The sequence below is a fragment of the Agelaius tricolor genome, unplaced genomic scaffold (genome assembly GCF_023055355.1).
Source record: "Agelaius tricolor isolate 1412-34295 unplaced genomic scaffold, bAgeTri1.0.p SCAF_28, whole genome shotgun sequence".
NCBI classification, from domain to species: Eukaryota; Metazoa; Chordata; class Aves; order Passeriformes; family Icteridae; genus Agelaius; species Agelaius tricolor.
Window position 1 is genome coordinate 7,988,366 of NW_027269288.1, and position 18,021 is coordinate 8,006,386.

The window sequence follows — 18,021 nt, forward strand, 5'->3', positions numbered from 1 at the left end:
GGTGCACGTGGAAATGTTCAAATGTTCCTGTTTCACCCTGCCCGTGTGGCTGCAACTTCCCCAGCCCCCTGGAAGCAGCAAAGCAGCGCCTGCCAAGCCTGGTGCATTGGCAGCAGCTGCCTCCTTATTAGCAGAGAGGATTAGACTCCTCTCTCTTTCAAAGCCCCCTCGTTGCTCTGCTGCAGCTCCCAGCCATCCTGTTTTCAGATGTCATTATCTGAACATGCTCCTAATCCAACCTTGGAGCCCAGAGGTTTGTTCTCACTGGAGCTCTGCCCACAGCACATGGAATATTTAAATGGCCTTGTTTCCAGGTGGGGACAGGGGACATGAACAACACAATTCATTGCTGGAAAGCTTTTGCTGGAACCTGTCTTTTCTCAGTGGGACTCTGACTGGACTTCATAAAAGAATGGCTGAGCTGTGGGAGAAGCTGCAAGTTGAACAAAGTCCCACGACTGCATTTGTTCCAGGGCTTTGCAGGTGGTGATAGTGCAGTTATGCACCCACAGCCCTGCACCCACAGCCCTGCACCCACTGCCCTGCCCCTGGGGAGCCCCGGGAAGCAGCAGACACCAGGCAAGGCCACTTGTTCTAATGTCCAGACGAAAACGGGGCAGTTTCTGCTGCTATTGTACTTGTAATAGCCTTTGAGTCGTCTGTGGCAGACACTGTCACATGGAAACCCTACCAAATGGGAGAGGGCAAAGAGGGAAAAAAAGGCACTGGGCATTTGTAGGTAAAGAAGGTGCTGGAAGGGATGACAAGTTCTTCACGCCAGCCCTGGGCAAGAAGTGGGCTCACTGGAGTCCCTCAGACACTTCCCTCCCAAGGGTCAGGCATTGCCCAGGAGATGGGAACATGGTCCATCCTGAAGCAGACCCCTGCATCTTCCCAGAGCAAGGCAGGTTGTCCCTGCCCCAGTCCTGCTCTTACCCGTCAAGTGCCCCAGGCCCATCCTAGCTGAGGAAGGGTGGCCAACGGAGGCAGCTTCCCTGCTTCCTTTTGCTCTTTTTTGGCAGGAAAACTCTTAAACAAACAAATGAAGAAACACTGAGGATTTAAGTAAACAGCTGAAGATTTATCTGACAGGCAGGCAGAGCTGTTCCTGCCCCTTCCCTCCCTCCCCACAGGGCAGTGGCAGCCAGCAGCCCCTGCCCTGAGCCCCGCAGCTGCCGCAGCCCCAGGGCCCGCCCTGGGATGCCAGGACAGGGCCAGGCTGGGCCTGAACAGCAGAGCTCTGCAGCTGACAGCTGAACTGGGCACAGCTGAGACACCTGGTCCGTGGCCAGAGCAGTCAGACAGCCCTGGGAGGGAGCAGTGCCTTCATGCAGTGGCCAGGTGCCATCCCTGCAGGTCCCATCTGGGGAGGAGCCAGCTGTGCCCACAGGGGAGCCACGAGGGGTCCCTGAGGCACCCGATCCCCCTGCTGTGCCCACCCGGCCTCTGTGCACAGGGTGCCCCAGGGCTGGCACAGCTGCAGCCCCTGCACGTCCCCTCCACACAGCACAAGGGGGACACCCCCACACTTCCCCATTTTCCCACACAGATTAGCAGGTTCTGCCTGCAGTTTTTAGATTTGGGGGGGAAAAGAAGGCAAGAAAGAGATGCAATAGTGGGATTTTCCAATTCGAGGCTGCACCAGGCTTGTTCTAGCAAACAGAAGAGCCTGTGAAGCAAGAGGGAGTCCCAAGCTCCCAAGTCACACCCAAAATCTGCTGCTGCTGCCATGGAAGTGTTGATATTACTGCAAAAAAGCAGGCAGGTAAGCAGACAAACAGGCTCACATGGAATCTGCTGTTAACAGTGCAGGGGGCAGAAAGCAAGGAATAATTCATCTATCCAGGAAAGCTGCAGCATTTAGCACCCCGTCCTTAGTACAGGCACAAAGTTGAAACTGCTTACGGAAAGCAAATCTGCTCAAAGAGATGGAAGAATGCCCACCCCAGAATTTGCTCTGGTTTAATTAAATCAGTTAAAGAAATTAATTTTAGACAGGTGTTACTCTAGCTGTGCACACACAAAACCTCAGTGGTAGCTCTAGAGGCAGAGGTACAAAGTTGGGAGCAGTCTGTGAAGTGTTGGAAAGAGCGTGAGGAGATGGACGTGAGGGGAGGGGAAAGGTAGGCACGAGCAGGATGCTGCACAGAACAGCCCTGCCAAGCAAAGACACAGGCAAAGCCTGGCAAAGTGACAGCCAGAGAAAGAAAAACAGGCAACAAACAAGGCAGTTGTACTTCTCGATCCTCTGAACCAGCCCTACCCAGCCAATCACCTTCTCACACAGGAGACACAGTCCCAAAGAAAAGCAAGTATTTTACCTAAACCAATAAAAAATACAGTGTCACTCTCCTATTCCTCTTCAGGCTGTTCTCGCAGCCAGCATCATAAAACATCTCTCATTATTTGCACAAACATAGAAGAAACAAAATAAAACCCTGAAGGATGAATTCCTTCAGCAGATGCAGAAAAGAGGGGGCTTGGTAAAAAAAGCAGGGTGTTGTTCTAGGATTACTTACTTCCATACTGTAAGTAATCCCTGAGCAGTCCTTGCAAAGCATTTGGGGAGATTTTTAGCCTGAAAGACTTTACAGAAATAAATTGTAATTGAGTTTTAATAATCTTCCCCTTTTCAGAAAGGGCCTGACAGATGCTGCCTAGTGCTCACTTCTGCCCCATTTCAAATATTTTTACCTTATTTGGATGAAATATATTATTTTTCTAAAGAAAGGAGGTTGGGTTTTGTTTTTTTTTTTCTCCAAAGAGATGGTTTTCCCTTCGTCCAGCTGGTGCCTTTATTAGGTTTGTGCTTGCTCCCTTTTGGGGATGGGATTGTTTTTTTCCCTGATTTGGGACAGACCATGCCAGCCCCTCAAGCTAAAAGCATGCAGCTTGTACTGCACAGCAAGTGGAGAAGTCAGGCCCTGATCTCCATCTTCCCTCTTTCCTGATACCCCAAAACTCACCCTAAGAACATTTCCATTTTTTAATATATTCTTTCTAAGAGTGTGAGAAGTGGTGAAAGCCACCCTTTCACCAGAATAACAGGTGGACACAAAAGACAATAAAAATAAGATTCCTCCTGCTTTTGACAAAGTTGCACTAAGACAAATTTGGCACATCTGAGGGTAAGGTTGGAGGGAGATGATCAGGAAACATCTCTCTTAACCCTTTCTCCCTTTTGAGTAGCCCACATTTCTCTTGCAGCTATTGAAAAGGAAGTTTTTATATTCTCAAATTACTGGGAAGTACCAGTCTGATATTGTTTCCTCTAGGAGAAAGCACAGGGTGACAGCATTCACTGAGATGTAGCCAGATGACACTGTCCAGAGGAAGCTCCCTTTACCTGTTTTTTTTATATGTTATAAAGACCTATAGAAACCATGCTAGGAACCCACTGAACTCAACTCTCTGCTGTGTTATTCCTGTGTAAAATAGAGTACACAGTAAAACAGCACTAGAATAAGCCAGGTGGTAGGGAGCTGCTGCTGCTGTCTCATTCTGCAGATAAAAGGTTCTCTACCTGGTCATCTTTCAGTTACCAGGATGCCATTTCCAGTGCCAACAGGCCAGTGGGGTAAGCATTTCACAGGGCAGCTGAGCTAAGAAGCTTGTTTCTAACAAAAAAAAAGAAGAAAAAAATTAGTAGTCAGGCTACAAGGACCACAATCCTCTTCCTGCAGCTGCTGCTATGCTGGAAGGAGAAGGAACACAACACAGAGGAACAGAACTTGTGATTCATGACTGTACCTGCAGGTTAGAAGGTCTGGCTTCTTACAAATTCTCTGCTGGTTGGTTGGATCTCTTCAACAAATACAAAAGCACCCCATCAACAGCCAGAGACACAGAGTTACATCTTTTGAGCAACAGTGGCCTTGATGGGGTTTTCTGGGACTCATCAGGTTGGAGAAAGGAAAAACTTTAGAACTGGCACAATATACAGAAAACCTACAGAATTGGTAAGGTACTAAGAAAGAAAAACTAAAGGACAGAAGAGAGTAGTTAAAGAAAACTGCTTTTTACCCCTGAGGTAAATGAATTGAACACTGGCAACATGGAGGAAAAGGGGGGAAAAATGAACCCACAGGGATGCTTGTACTATAAACCCTGTAAGTCACTCTGCAAGGCACATACCTCAGCAACATATTTTCCACATTTCACCAACTGCTGTTGTCCACGCACTTTCTATTTTCAAAACCTTCTATGTATATAAAATGTATACAGGCAGGACAACACTTTTTCACCACATCCCTGTGTTGTTGTGTTTTCTTTTCACAAGGATTCCTGGCTTGGAGAAATGAAAAGTGTCATTCATCTCTTAAGAAAAGCCTTTCTTTTTAAACATTTTCAAATTTGCCCTGTTTTAGCTAAACGTGACGTTCTTTGTGAACGTTAAACAGTGGAGAGAGAGACTGAGAGGGAGAGAGAGACACACACACACTCACTCACTCCTGGGGAAGATATTCGTCCATTTAAGGCATGAGAAATCATCACATCCAGCAGCAGGTCTAAATACAGTAATATGAAGGTCCCTTTCACTCCCCCGAGCAGGAAAATGTCACTGTGTACCAGACACCCAAATACTTGGGAATCAAGTAAATCCCTCATTTTTCAGAAGGGAGCCAAATCCTGCTGTTGAACAATGATGGGACTGTAGTAGCTACAATTTACTTGCTGCACACCATCTCCTTCGGTGGCTTCTGGCCTGGGATGGCAGGGTTAGAGCAGTCATGGGATCCAGCCCAGCATTCCCTCCTGGAGATAACACTGAGGGGCCATGGGATATCTCACAGGCTCCCTTCAGCACCTCCTGCTGCCGGTGGAAGGAGCAGGGGGAGCTTCATTCCACACCCTGCAGAGCCTCCTGCTGGGAGCAGAGGCACAGAGGAACTGCCCTGCCCTGGGGTACCTCCACCCCAGCCTCTGCACCAGGCTCCTGGAGCTGTGTGCACTGCACCTTACACTGCACCCACACCACTGCCTCCTGCTGATACTGCCTAGGAGCAGTCAGAAAAACAACCACAAATGTCCTATGGAAAACATTTTAGAAGGACCAGATTTCTGTAACCCTCCCTTTCCCCTCCCTTGACCACCCTACATGCGTATTTCTCCCAAAAATAAAGAGCCACAGTAATCCAGTAATAACCTGGTGTTAAATAGTGGTAACTCATATTTATTACAATTATATACAATCATATTTTATATTTGAAATCTATACATGATCACACAGACGAGCACACTTGCTTGGTGAGGACAGTGAGACTCAGTTGTTACGAGAATTGCTCTGCTAAGATGCTCTGATGCAGTGAATAGGATCATTGGACACCACCACTTCACCAGCTGCAAACACAATGCTGCAAACTGCCAGAGGTTTAAAATTCACTGGTTTGTGTACGGCCCAACGGGGCAAAAAAAAAAAGGCTGGACTGGGCAAGAAGGACCAGTGGTTAAACCTCAGAACTGGAGCTGTTCTCTCTGCTAGAGAGACTGCTTTGCTGAAGCAAGTGTCTGTCACTGGAGAGGTACCATTTATGATCAATTTTCTTCTCATTTAGGGAGAAAAAAAGGCTAAAAACCATTGCAAATATTCAGAATTAACCAACTATTTCAGCATCTGATTTCACCCCATCCGTTCGTTCATTCATTCATTCATTCATTCAGGGCAGCTATAAATAAAATAGAAGATGTCAAAAATTGATGTGAGCTCCCTGTCTTTGGAGGAGGAAGGGTAATAACTGGGATGAACAGAGTCAGCTTCTTCTAAAGCCTTTTACTGGGGAGCAATCACCAACAAAACCACCTGTTCTCATGGATTTCACTGTGGCTATGACACCTGGACTTGTCCCTACCAACAGGCCACTCCGATGAATGTAAGATGTGGAGTGGAAATACCAATCTTTGGACCCCACAGAAATTTAGTGTTTTTACATGCTAGGTAGTTTCAGCAATTTGAGGCTTGGCATAAAGCTTGGAAGAGCCCAGATTGAGATCAGGTGAGGAATTTGAGGTTAAAATGTTCTGGTGGGGATTTTTTGGTTGGTTGGGTTGGGTTTTTTTGCAACAGAGTAACAAGTGGTTTGAGAAATAAAACAGGGTTATTTTGGGAAACGGAGAACTGGTTTGGGCCTTATGTGGGATTAAAGGCTTGCAAAATCAAGGAGCTCAGGACAGACTGGTTTCAGAAATTGGATAGAAGGGCTCTAGGATGCAGCAAGAGGCCAATGCTTCTGTAAGAGGGCGTATTCTGCAGCTGTGGTGCATGGTAAGGCCATCGGTCTGGCAGCCCAGCAGTGACCCCAGCTCACAGGAAGAAGGGCTGGGCGGCGAGAAGGAGCCACTGCAAGACTGCAAAGCCCTGTGGTGAAACAGGGCAATAGCGTTGATCACCGAGCAATCACGACCCTGCTCAAGGTCAATCAAGGGGGAATCACTGCAGGGAATGGTAGCTTTTCTCTCCATGAAATGGGAGAGGCACTGGGGACAGTGCAGCAGGCCGGGGGAGATGTGCAGCAGCAGCAGCAGCAGCAGCCAGGGTGTCTTAGTCAATCTCGTTCTCGTTGCTGGCCCCCTCAGGTCTTCGTAGCTTTTCCACCTGCTCATTGATCTGACCATCCCCTCCTCGCCGGTCCTCAGTCTGGACACCCAGACATTCCTCCTCATCCACATGGCTAACATCATCATCCTCATCGTCCTCTTCCTCCTCATCGTTCCTTTTGGTTTCCCGTTTCTCCTCCTCCCCCTGCACCTCCATGCGCACCTGGCTGGTGACGTCGATGGCCTTGGTGGCCTCCTCGGGGCTGAGCAGGTGGCAGCTGACCTTGGAGCCCTCGGGGCTGTGGTTCTCCTTCACTGGGGAGGACGTGGTGGACTCGTTGCTGACCGGTGAGATGTCACTGCTGCTGTTGTGGTTGGCAACCACGGGGTTGGAGGGTGAGCTTGGCTTCACCGGGATCTGCCAGGACGGGATCTTAGGAGCTGAAGGGGAGGGAGGGAACTGCCTCCTTGGGAAGGCAAGAGGGAAAGAAAAGGAAAGAAAGGGGCTTTTGTTATAAATACTGAGGGGTTTCAGCAAGACTGAAACTGCAAGTCTCTTTGCCATAAATGAGCAAAACCAAGGCCACTTCACTTCTCCAGAGAGATTCTTAAAGTGCTTTACAAGCACTCAGCAATCGAGCCTGTACACAAGGAAAATATCCCAGCTGGGCAGTCCGAAGCACTGAAATGATCTGATTTGGCCAATTTCACCAAGTAAGCTAGCACTCAGGAATGCTGCCTGTGAAAAGACATGGGTGTCCCTTTTTAAGACAATCACTAATTAATTGGTACAGAAAAATTCCCACTGGAGGAAGAAGTCAGACACACCAGGTGCCTGAGCCAGGGAATTTCACCGCCTGGCTCTCACCTCACTGTGATACACCATTGTTGCATTCTGGCTCATTGCAATCCAGAGCCTTTCTCCCAGTCCCAGCATGCACTTGACATGTTTGGGCCAGGCCCTGGCTGCCACAAACTGGTTCAGCTCCTCTAACTTGAATGGAATCATACCAGCTTGCACCAGCTGGAAAGCTGGCCCCGAGTCCTTTCCAGGTGGATTTTAAGGATATGATACTAGCAGGCCAATGCCCTAACAGCAGATCCCATGTGCCAAACAGGACAAATCTAAGTGCAAGGGGAGCACTGGTGCCCTCAGAGAGTCATCCATCATGAAGGGCAAAGCACAAAAGCATGTCTGATGTAGCACTCCCATACATCCTTGCCTGTGGGAGTTTGCAGATGTGTCAGAGGAAGGTCTGCTGTGTGCCAGGGGGTCCTCATGCCCCTCAGGGGAGCTGGCAAGTGCCATCAACAAGAGCAGAGCAGGGGAAAGCTGGCTGCTCTCTGGCACCCAGTGCTCACACTCAGCACTGCCCTCCCTGAGACTGAAGTGGAACAGGAGCTGCTCTCACCTCCCCTGCTGCCCCCAGCAGCCACTGGGCTGAGCTCACCCCGTCCTCTGGGAGTGCTCTGCTGTGGCACGATTCTTTTCATCCTGGCTATGCCCTGACCATGAGCAAGGCAGCTGAACTGCACCCAGAAGTGACTTTATAAACAGAATACAGGTGCAGATGCCGTCAATTCCTCAAACTAGACGAGAGGCATCCTGACTGGGGGAAGTGCAAACAAAAAGGAAAAATCTTATCAATACCCTAAGGACTCTGTGATTTAAGGCCAGTTTGAAAAGCATTTTGAGACCTGCAAACAGAAAGTGATAGTGGAGTGCAAAATGGTCTTATTAAAATAGCAGGAACAGGATATAGAGGCAGTTCCTGTTGGAAATGCCTTTCCTCTCCATGACTGAGGGAATCCCAGAAAGCAGCACTTCCCCCACAACATTCTGCTCACACATTGCATCCATACCGGTTCAGGAGAAGTCCTTTTAAAGAGTAGATCTCAGATTTCAATTCATTAATATTCTGCGACTCCAGAATCCAATTGGTGGAAGTTGTGGCCTAGAACATGAAAAGCAAGACATAAAGATCAATATCTGAACTGCAAGATAGTTCAGCAATGTCACGTTTTCCTATGCTGTTCTTCTGCTCCCATGTGGGAATTTCCAGTCCAGTGGATAACATACATAAGCTCCATCACTTCAAATCTCTCAGATCTGAGCAAAACAACTTCCACACTAAGAAGTACTTGAACAGATCCTCATGATGACCAGAAATAATAATTGTCTCAAGGTGCCAAGACTATTCAACATTTGCTTTGTGTTTGGGAGACTAATTCATCTTGTCTCCAGTCCTGCCTCCCATGCACAACCATTGCTAAAGCATCTCAAGGGGGCATTTCTCTTTTCAGGAGGCCAGCATTTGTGAGAATTCAGGCACAGCTGGGCCAACACTGGAGGTTTTCCACCAGCATAACAATACATAGAGAGACAAATCATTTGGCACTGACCTACTGAATGATTTCTAGAGAAGAACTAGAACCAGGATCCTGAACAGCAGTGGGAGTTGCACTGAATCAGGTCCTTTACTCCTTCATGTGACTGAACTTAGCTGAGGCAACAGATTTGAATATTATATATCAACAACTGTTTTAAAACCATTTGCTCATTTCTCCTAAACCATGAAAGAAAGAATCCATCATCTGCAGTCTGGCATTTAGAGGTGGGCTGATAAATACATACTTGAAGTTGCAAACATTTTCCCTTGATGAAGAATTGGGTCTATGCTTGAGTTCCCAGGTCATACCTCCAGAAGCAGCTGGACTAGGCACTGTCTCTTGGATATTTCAAGGCAATGAGTGCAGTTTTGTGGGGATAAGTAGCTCATGGAAGCCTGGTACAGCTGCTGTCAGAATTGCATCAGAATTGCCACAGGATATCAGGCAGAAATTAGAGTGAGTAACTGAGGATAACATGCTGCAGACAATACTTTTGGCACTCTTTCTTTTAACCCTTTTGGGAACTTGGGAATTGGGAGTTTTCTAAGCACAGATCATGATCTATGGTTACCCATCCTTTTGCTCCATCCTGCAGCCATGAGACCACAGAATACTCATGCCTGGCACACCCCACAGTCATTTCTGCTAAAAGCCATTAGGAACAAACACACTGGTGAGTATCACTGCAGAGATAGTTCTAATGAATTCATCACCAAAGGAAGCCAGAATTGGAACAAGTAAAAACTTTTCCTCAGCAATTCCCACTAGATGTAGCCAGAACTGCTTGCTCTTAAACAGACTTGAGCTACTGCAGAGTAACCCTGCAGCCAGCACTGCTCACAGTGACTGCTGGGCTTCAAACCCAAAGGGCTGGGAGAGGCTCAGGCTGGAGTAGCTGTGTTTTACACAGATGCATTCCCTCAGGATTCACACTCCCAGCCCTCAGACAGCAAGAATCCAGGAGCCACTGTTCTGGCTTTCTAAGACCTTGAAAGCTACAGCAGCACATTAACAAGGGAGTGATTTCCACTCACTGGCCTGCAAAGGACTCAAATTTCCAAAACACATATGGTGCCAGATGCCTAGGATTTAGAAATAAAATCTGACATCTGGGGCTTTTTAGCCAGTCTCTTTAAAAACAGTTGTAGAAAATTCAAGCCTTGAATTTTTATGTAGGTTTTTTAATTACTTAAAGTCCCTCTTTTTAATTTTTTACAGCATGCCAGTAGGAGTTTGAAAAGCAGATATAAAAACTTACATTACAGCTGAGAAAACACAACTTTTATTCTTTGGTTTGTGGGGTTGCCCAAGTTTTTCTTTGTACACATGAGGTTTAGATATCATAACAATGTGTGCTACCATTTCAGTGCAGGGGGTAGAGAGGGGGGAAGGAAAACTTCTTCAAGACTCTCTAAACCACCAAGACTTATGGCCTTTTTCCTTCTTAAAGCTCAACATGTGTTCTTAATCTTAACACTTAAGACCTGAAAACAGTTTTCCAATTTCCGGACTGGCTCCAGGCCACTGTCAGGCCACAGTTCCCAAGGAAAATTGAAGCAGAGTGTTGTGACCATAAACTGGCTTTCATGGTTGCATTTACAGCTGTGCCACTGAGGGATTCCTCCTGTACAGTGTGCACAGCACAGAGTCAGCTGTGGCCCACCAGTTACACACCATCAAAGGATCTGCATCAGATTAAAGTCTGCTAAGGGAGAAGACAACTGTTCCTGCTACAGGTAAAGGGCTGTAACACTGCCTAAAGAATTTGACAGAAAACTCTCCCTGTACAGAGAACACAACAAGATAACTGTGAACAATCCTGGCCTTGAACCATCCAAGTTTGTGAGTCAAAGGAAGACTTCATCTCCATGTGACTGCTTCACATTCACCCTGCCTCACACATCAACAGTTTCTGTCTGATAGAATGCTTGGGCCAAGGAGTAAAGCACTAATTCTCACTGCCAGAAAGAAAATCAATTTTGGTTAAAAGTGGTTATTTTATTTACACATGTAACAACACAAACTAGTCAGAATTGATGGTTTTATTGCCAAGGTCAAGTCAAGAGTCAAGGAGAATGGGTCACTGTGTGTCATTAACAGGGTTGTAATGGGGCCACCTGTTACACTCAGCTGACCAAAATCATTGAAACAAGAGCCAAATAGTAAGAATGTTTGGCTATTATCTGGATCTGAACAAGTGGATTAAATACAGTCTTTCAAGTGTATGTTTGGCTCAACAGGACGTACAAAACACAGGAGAAATACAAACATGTAAAATTACATACACAAAAATATTCTCTGCACCACTGTCTTTGTCTCTTTTGGTCAGTGGACTAACTCCACAATAATTTCATCCCAAATGCAGCACAGAAGATACAGAGCTGAGAACAGACCTGAGGCCTGAGACACACAAGCTTCATCCAAAACAGTAAAGCCCTCTCCAAAATCAGATGTATTTCTGTGAGTACCCTTCTCATACCCAGTGCTCTGACCACATCACCCACGAAGAAGTCACATGCAGAGAAACTGTTTGGGGATATGGCAGAGCTGATGGCTGGGCTGTGACCCCAATAGGAGCTTTCCATGTGCCCACCAGAGAAGCCATGCACACTCCAAAACTGACAATGCTCTAAAGGTGAAGTTGGTACCTTAGAAGCAGCCAGTTCCTGGGTGAGCTCTTGGATTTTCTGTTGCTGCTGGATCAGCAGCTCCTGGACAGCTGCTAAGGTTGTCTGTAACTGAGTCACTGCAAGGGAAAAAGCAGAAGAGTTAAACTGAGATACATCCACATACACACACTCACCCACGCCTTTCCTGCTGTCTAGCTACAAAGATGCCTCTATTCCTACTATATTTAATTTATCTATGTCCGCCTGCTCACTTTAATCCATATGGTTTATTTGCACTACGGGTAATCTACCTGCACTGCATCTAACCTCCAGTATTTCTAGTTTATCTTTCCATTGTATAGATGTCTATAGCCCACAGTATATCCGTCTAAAACCTCTCCCTTTTAATTATATTGGTTTATGATTTGTACATCTCCCTGAACTTACACAATGTTTGTATCATTTATCTATCTCGGGGCTCTTGCAGGCAAACACTGGGGCTAACTCCAGTCTGGGAAGAGGCTGCTCTCAGGGTTGACCTTAGGGTATCATGAGAAATGAAAGATGCTTTTCTTCTCACCCTTCAATGAAAAGTGTAATTAGCATCCTCCCATTCTCAACCTACTAGTTCCTTCAACCCCAGTATTTTTATAAACTTACTGCTGAAAATCACAGTTTTTTCATCCCAGCTGAATATACTTTGCACTTTTCCCCTGTTATTTCAAGAGAGCACCCTGTATTCCTACACCCCAACAAACACTGAAGAACTTCTGCTGGACCCCAGCTGTAGAACTTTTTCTACTTTGGCACTTTATCCAAAGCTTACAGGGAGTAAACAAGCTGATAAAATAAATAAAATTAAAAACTCTATTGGTGTGACAGGTAACAGACCATCATTAGGGCCTCGGGTAATGAACAGACACCCTATAGAGTCAATAACATAGAAGGTGGCTAGGGTCAGAGAGGCACAGTAATTACAGACTCTCCTGACCCTTCCTCGGATTTTCAGATGGAAGGTGGGGAGAAACCACCAAAAAAAAAAGCCCCTGAAAACATCAGAGAAGCAGAAATTAAAAATGAACTTTACAGCCCTCCGAAAGGCTGTCATTTTATTCCCCTTATTAATATTCTGAGGTTGGGAGCCTTTCCGTAAAAACATAATTAATTGAGGCCGTGCCGACAGTAAACAAGCAATTTCAAATTAAACCGAAATGACGGCGGCTTCATTTGCAAATGTGAACAGATTCTCAGAGCAGATAAATGAAGTCACCACATAAAGTGGAGATGGAGGGAAAGAAAAGGGTGGGGGTCTTGGCAGAATGGAGGATACAGGGAGAAAAGCTTTGAGGGGTGAATTGATGGAGTCATTAATCTTTACCTGTCTGTGTCACACTGCCACTCATCTCAGAAATGTTTGACTCAATCCTCTGAAGTTGTTTCCTGTCTTCTTTGCCTCCCATGATGAGAGGGACCAGGTATTTCTGCATGGAGTACAAAAACTTTTTCAGGAAACAGCGATGTGCAAAGCACTATTTCTAATCTACCTGAAACATCCTCAAATCCCACCCCCAAATCTCAGCCTTTATCACAGCGATCATTTATCCACACACCTGGCTGAGAAAAGAAATTCCCTCTACAGCAAGTGCTAAAAGAAGTTGGAAAAGAAGAGTTTTGTGGTTACATTTGTCAGGGTACTGAAAACCAGTTCCTAAGTCTGGACACAGCCACGAAATCTGCCTCATTCTGCCCCTAAAGAGGGTGGGCTGGACATAAAAGGTCCCAACTCTCCTCTAGCTACCATGGAACCTTCTGCAGCTGCATCCTAGGAACAGAATATGCTTCAACCAGAGAATAAGCAGTGGAAATTACCTTATTGCTAGTAGTTTGAGATCCACAGCTAAAAGCTAGTTTTGTTTGCTCGCCACATTTTGACTCTGCATTTTCATGTGAAGTGTCTACATTTCTCAAATATACCAATGGCAGTGCCAGTGAGAACAGAGATGTTTCACTGGCTTGGAACCAACATCAGCATTTGGACACAAGCAGCATAACATGTTTCTCTAAGAGCACAGTGTGGGAGTAGCAAGGGACCTATTACCTTGTAGAGCTGGTGGAATCCAAAGGCAATTCCTGCCATTATGATAGCCAAAGCCCCGTAATCTCGCCATCTGGAGCCAGGGGGACCTAAAGTTCAGAATCAAGAAATAATCATAGTCAGAACTGCAGGTGACAACATTTTTGTACATCCATTTTATCAGAGAAAAGAGTAATGATTAACACACAGTGTGCAGGCCTTTGGCTGAGGACAGTTAAACAGCTGGCCAGACCTCTGGTATTGACTCTGGCCTTGCAGTGTCACAGGGAGAAAAATCACAGCAGCAATTAAAGAGGGTCCATCAAGCTGTTTGGCCCTACTCTTTCCTTGTAGAAGGCACTCTGAACCCAGGTAAGTGTCTCTGGGGCTGCTAATAGCTAAGGTTAACTCCTTACCTGGATATTGTTCTCCAGTATCATAATTTTTGAAAATGGGGATAGAACCAGAGACCCAAAAGAGTGCAGGAGAAAGGAAGGAAGGAAGGGAGTGTTTCAAGAAAGAAGAGAAATCTATCAGGGCAATAAATGGGTTTATGAAAACTGTGTCAGCAATTATGGACCATTTCAATGAGGAAGGATCCAGTGTCTTTCGAGCTTAAATTACAAATAGGGACCAAAGCACACATAAAGAGCAGAGAGAAAATATGCAATTAAGTATCTACAGAGAGGTAAAGAAGTAGATAAAAGCTTGATATATTTAACACACAATTGTGCACAGAAGCCTAGAGGCTCCACAGAGGAAAGCAAAGATATGGTGTGCCCTGCTCCTTCAGCAAGATCAGAAGATCCCTGTAGTTTTCCAGCAGACTTATCCTGTCACCTCCCTCACAGTTCACTGAACGAACCCTGCACTGCCCCCGGTTTGCTTTAATAATAAAGAGGATGCAGAATGATCTGCCTAAAGTGCAGTGGCAGGATGTGGGCAGAACTGTGAGGTGGGAGACCAGTGTGGTCTCCAAATCTACATGTGACTACCAAGTCTCATAAATGCATTATGTTCTCCAAAGTCTCAGTTTAGGAGGCTTAACTGGCTGAAATGGGTGCCTCTGGTCTCCTTTCTGCTTTGCTCACCTATTGCCATTGTGCTTGCTGCTGAATTCTTCCACAGGCATTTCATTCCAAAAGTTACCCCTAATCCCAGCACTCAGGGTCTAGAGTATCTGGGTCTGACTCCCAAACACTGGCTCTCAGAGCTTCTTGCTACATTTTAGCTGAAATTATCCTCTGGCTAGAAATCTGAACAAATTAAGGCATCTCTGTCAGAACTGGTGAATAGTGTCACCAGGAGTATTTTGGGTTGCTGCAGTTGCAGTTTTGGAGCTTAGGCACATGATCAAATTATCATAACTTTTTAACTTAATGAGTTAACACACGTCAGCTAAGCTGCAGTAACTGGCTGTGTACATGTCAGGATTTAAAATGATCTCTTGCTAATCTTGCTGTGAACCCCAGCCATCTCTCCCCTCTGTGCTGTGCCCCCACTGTCACTCCGGTATCTGAAGTCTCTTGGTTGTCCAGTTCTCTCCCCTGAACTTCTGACTAAAAATACCCTTTTATGACAACACAATGTGTTCCAGGCTGAGCTGCTGTAGTGCAGGGTTAATTATCTCAGGGCTCTGTGAATCCTGCCCATGGCTGTCCTTGATGGGCTGTCCCAAACCCTCCCAGCTCCACTGACCTCCGAGCAGGAAGGAGACACACCTGTAGGAATCCATCTACTCTGCCCTTTCACCTCACTCATCTCTCCCTCCATTCCTATAATGCTTGAGCTAAGAACATTTTATTGCCCCCTGGTTTTCATTATTAATGAAAAGGGACCAGAATGATCTTTCCTAAAGTTCAGAGAGTCTATAAAGACAAGAAGCTGAAATGCCATTTTACTCATTTTAGAGATGTGTGAAATCTGTCTTGTGACAAAAAAAAAAAAAAAAAAGTGCAGGGGGTGGAGAGAAGAAGTGAGAGCAAGTGAGGGATGCAGTAAAGGCTCTGCACTGACCACAGCAACTTCACAATGTTACCAAGAATGTCACAGCTCTGCCTAAATTCCACACCCAACCTTTATTTTTCTCTGCAATTATCTAATCTAAAGCATGAAGAGAGACTTGGGGGTTTCTTCATTTTAAGCTCCATGCTCACACTGACTGTTTGGATATCCTCAACTTCTCCACTTGTAAAACAAATAAAACTCAGATAAAGTGAAAAAGCACTGACAGCCCAGTTACTTTAGACACTGCACAAGTAACAAACCAGAGACCTTCAAAAGTCAAATGGAAGAGACACAGATGTTTTCTCCAGATATAAATCTGTGGTTTTGCTAAGTATATTTAATTTCCCCAGCAGTCACTGTAAATTGCATTTCCAGAATAAACACTATTTTTAAGATCCCCATTCACCTAAGAATTAACTTTCCTAACAGCAACTAATTAGGCCGTGTGCATCCGACTTAAGGTTAGCTTCACTAGTATCCAGATTTAAAACTGTAGAAACTGATGTGATTTTCCAAAAGAAAACAGTGAATCGATGGAAAGGTGTTGGGGAAATAAAAAGAAGAGTTTGGATTCTAGTTTAATTGTACAAGGAAACAGCCTGTATTCCACAGACTGCCACATAATGAAGACACAAGGATGGGAAAAGAAAATCCAAATGTCAAGAAAAAAGTCACTGGAGCTGATTTTTAAGCAGGTGTAAAATCTGCACAAACCCCCCTAAATGGAGCCCATAAATACCATGGGGAACAACACAGACAATACCTGGATGATAAACAGGCAGCTTTGCACACCTTGCTCAGAAACTCCCCTGAGTTTGCTTGTAATTATATGGGTTAGAAAGGTAAAAAAAACCAAAAACACAAACAACAAATTAATCATTTAAATATTTAAAGTCAGATTTTTGTCCTCACTGCTGGATTAGTGTATTTCATAACACCAATAGCAGACAGCCCTGGTTTTTTACTGGGGGTTCATTGTAGAGCATGTTTAAACTAGTCAGATTGAGTGATGCTTCCAGCAACTAATCGCATGTCAAATAAAAGATATTTTATGTAATAAATTACTGCTACAAGTAATTCAAATGTCATTTATCAGTTTTATTATCAGTCAGGCAAAGTCTTGTTTCTCTATATTAATCAAATTCGAGCTTTCTTTAAGCTTTTTTTTAAAGCAGTTTTGACACCTCTTGGCAAAAGTACAAACTGGAGAGAAGGAATTACTCCTCCAGAACAAGAGGAGAAGTGATAGAGATGGTATTGACTTAAAATACTAGAAATTTAATTATTGTCTCTTCCCCAAAGAAGTTTTTATACTTTCTCTTCAACCAGAAGGGGTTCAGCTTACAAAACCTATGCCACTCTGATGGCTTACAAGTGCATTTTTCTCTTGTTAACTCTTCAAGAATTAGGAAGTATGTATAAAAATTACAGATACTTCCAGTAAAACATTAGAACATTAAGTTCAATTGTACAAAAGGAAGTATTTAAGTGGTATGAATTTAAGAAATAGAACAAACTGTGGTGGCAACAGCAGGAGATCAAGGAAGCAAATTCAAAAGGGGTACCCAGGATTTATTGCTGTGACTCACAGGAGTGGGCATCTCACACCTGCATTACTGGCATCATCAGCTTGGCTGTTGCTTCATTCCTGCTGAAGAAATGCCTGAGAAGGTTCTGAACCATCCTGAACTTCTGTACTGGTAACCCACAGTCCCAGTGTAATTTTTAAACATGAAGCAGCAACACCTTGTGGGAAGAGGGTGCAGAGAGAAATTAGATTTCTTAAAACACAAGCCTCTGTTTTCAGCACAAAACCCTCCTCACTCTGCATTTTGTGTAGAGGTGTCAGAACTACTCAAAACAAAAACCCTTAAAAAGAAGCAAAGATATCAAACACAAAGTGGTTCAGGTCTTGAAGACCTAAACTCTAGCAGATCAGATGCTGCTTCACAAGAAACTCAATGTCTTCTTTGGGGAAGGCAAATACAGCTTGCAGTCTTTTTCAATGTAAGCTCTTCAACGTGAGCTGTTCCCATCACCAAGTCAATGTAGGGACTGAGCAGCCTCTCTGTCCCCCTGGTCATTCAGATATTCTTTCAAACTTCTACTCCAGCAGCATTCCAGCTCAGTGTCACAAGCACTCTGTGAGATGATAAGCATAACAGATAGACAGGAAAAGTAGCATCTATCTTCCTCTGTACATGGCAGCCCCTGACAAGACTGAAAGATAAACTGGCTTAGTAACTATCACAGAAAAAACTGTCCTGAAGCAGATTTGGAGCAATTCAGGAGTATTCATTACAGGATTAGCATCCAACTGATAAAATAACCTACAGCAAACAACACACCTTGAAGGAGCACTGAGCCACTGCACAGTCTTATCCAACAGGCCTAGAAAAATACACA

At 45.0% G+C, this 18,021-nt stretch overlaps 1 protein-coding gene across 1 annotated transcript in view; it reads right to left on the bottom strand.

Moving 5' to 3' along the window:
* Positions 1-5,147: 5,147 nt before the first annotated feature.
* Positions 5,148-18,021, bottom strand: part of PEX14 (peroxisomal biogenesis factor 14) — a 67,064-nt gene continuing 54,190 nt past the window's right edge. The window contains exons 5-9 of the mRNA XM_071448894.1: positions 13,633-13,718; positions 12,913-13,015; positions 11,574-11,671; positions 8,398-8,489; positions 5,148-7,001 (exon numbers count right to left, since the gene is read on the bottom strand). Coding sequence (XP_071304995.1) covers positions 6,539-7,001; positions 8,398-8,489; positions 11,574-11,671; positions 12,913-13,015; positions 13,633-13,718 — 842 coding nt within the window. The 3' untranslated portion in view covers positions 5,148-6,538. The remainder of the gene's footprint in view (positions 7,002-8,397; positions 8,490-11,573; positions 11,672-12,912; positions 13,016-13,632; positions 13,719-18,021) is intronic.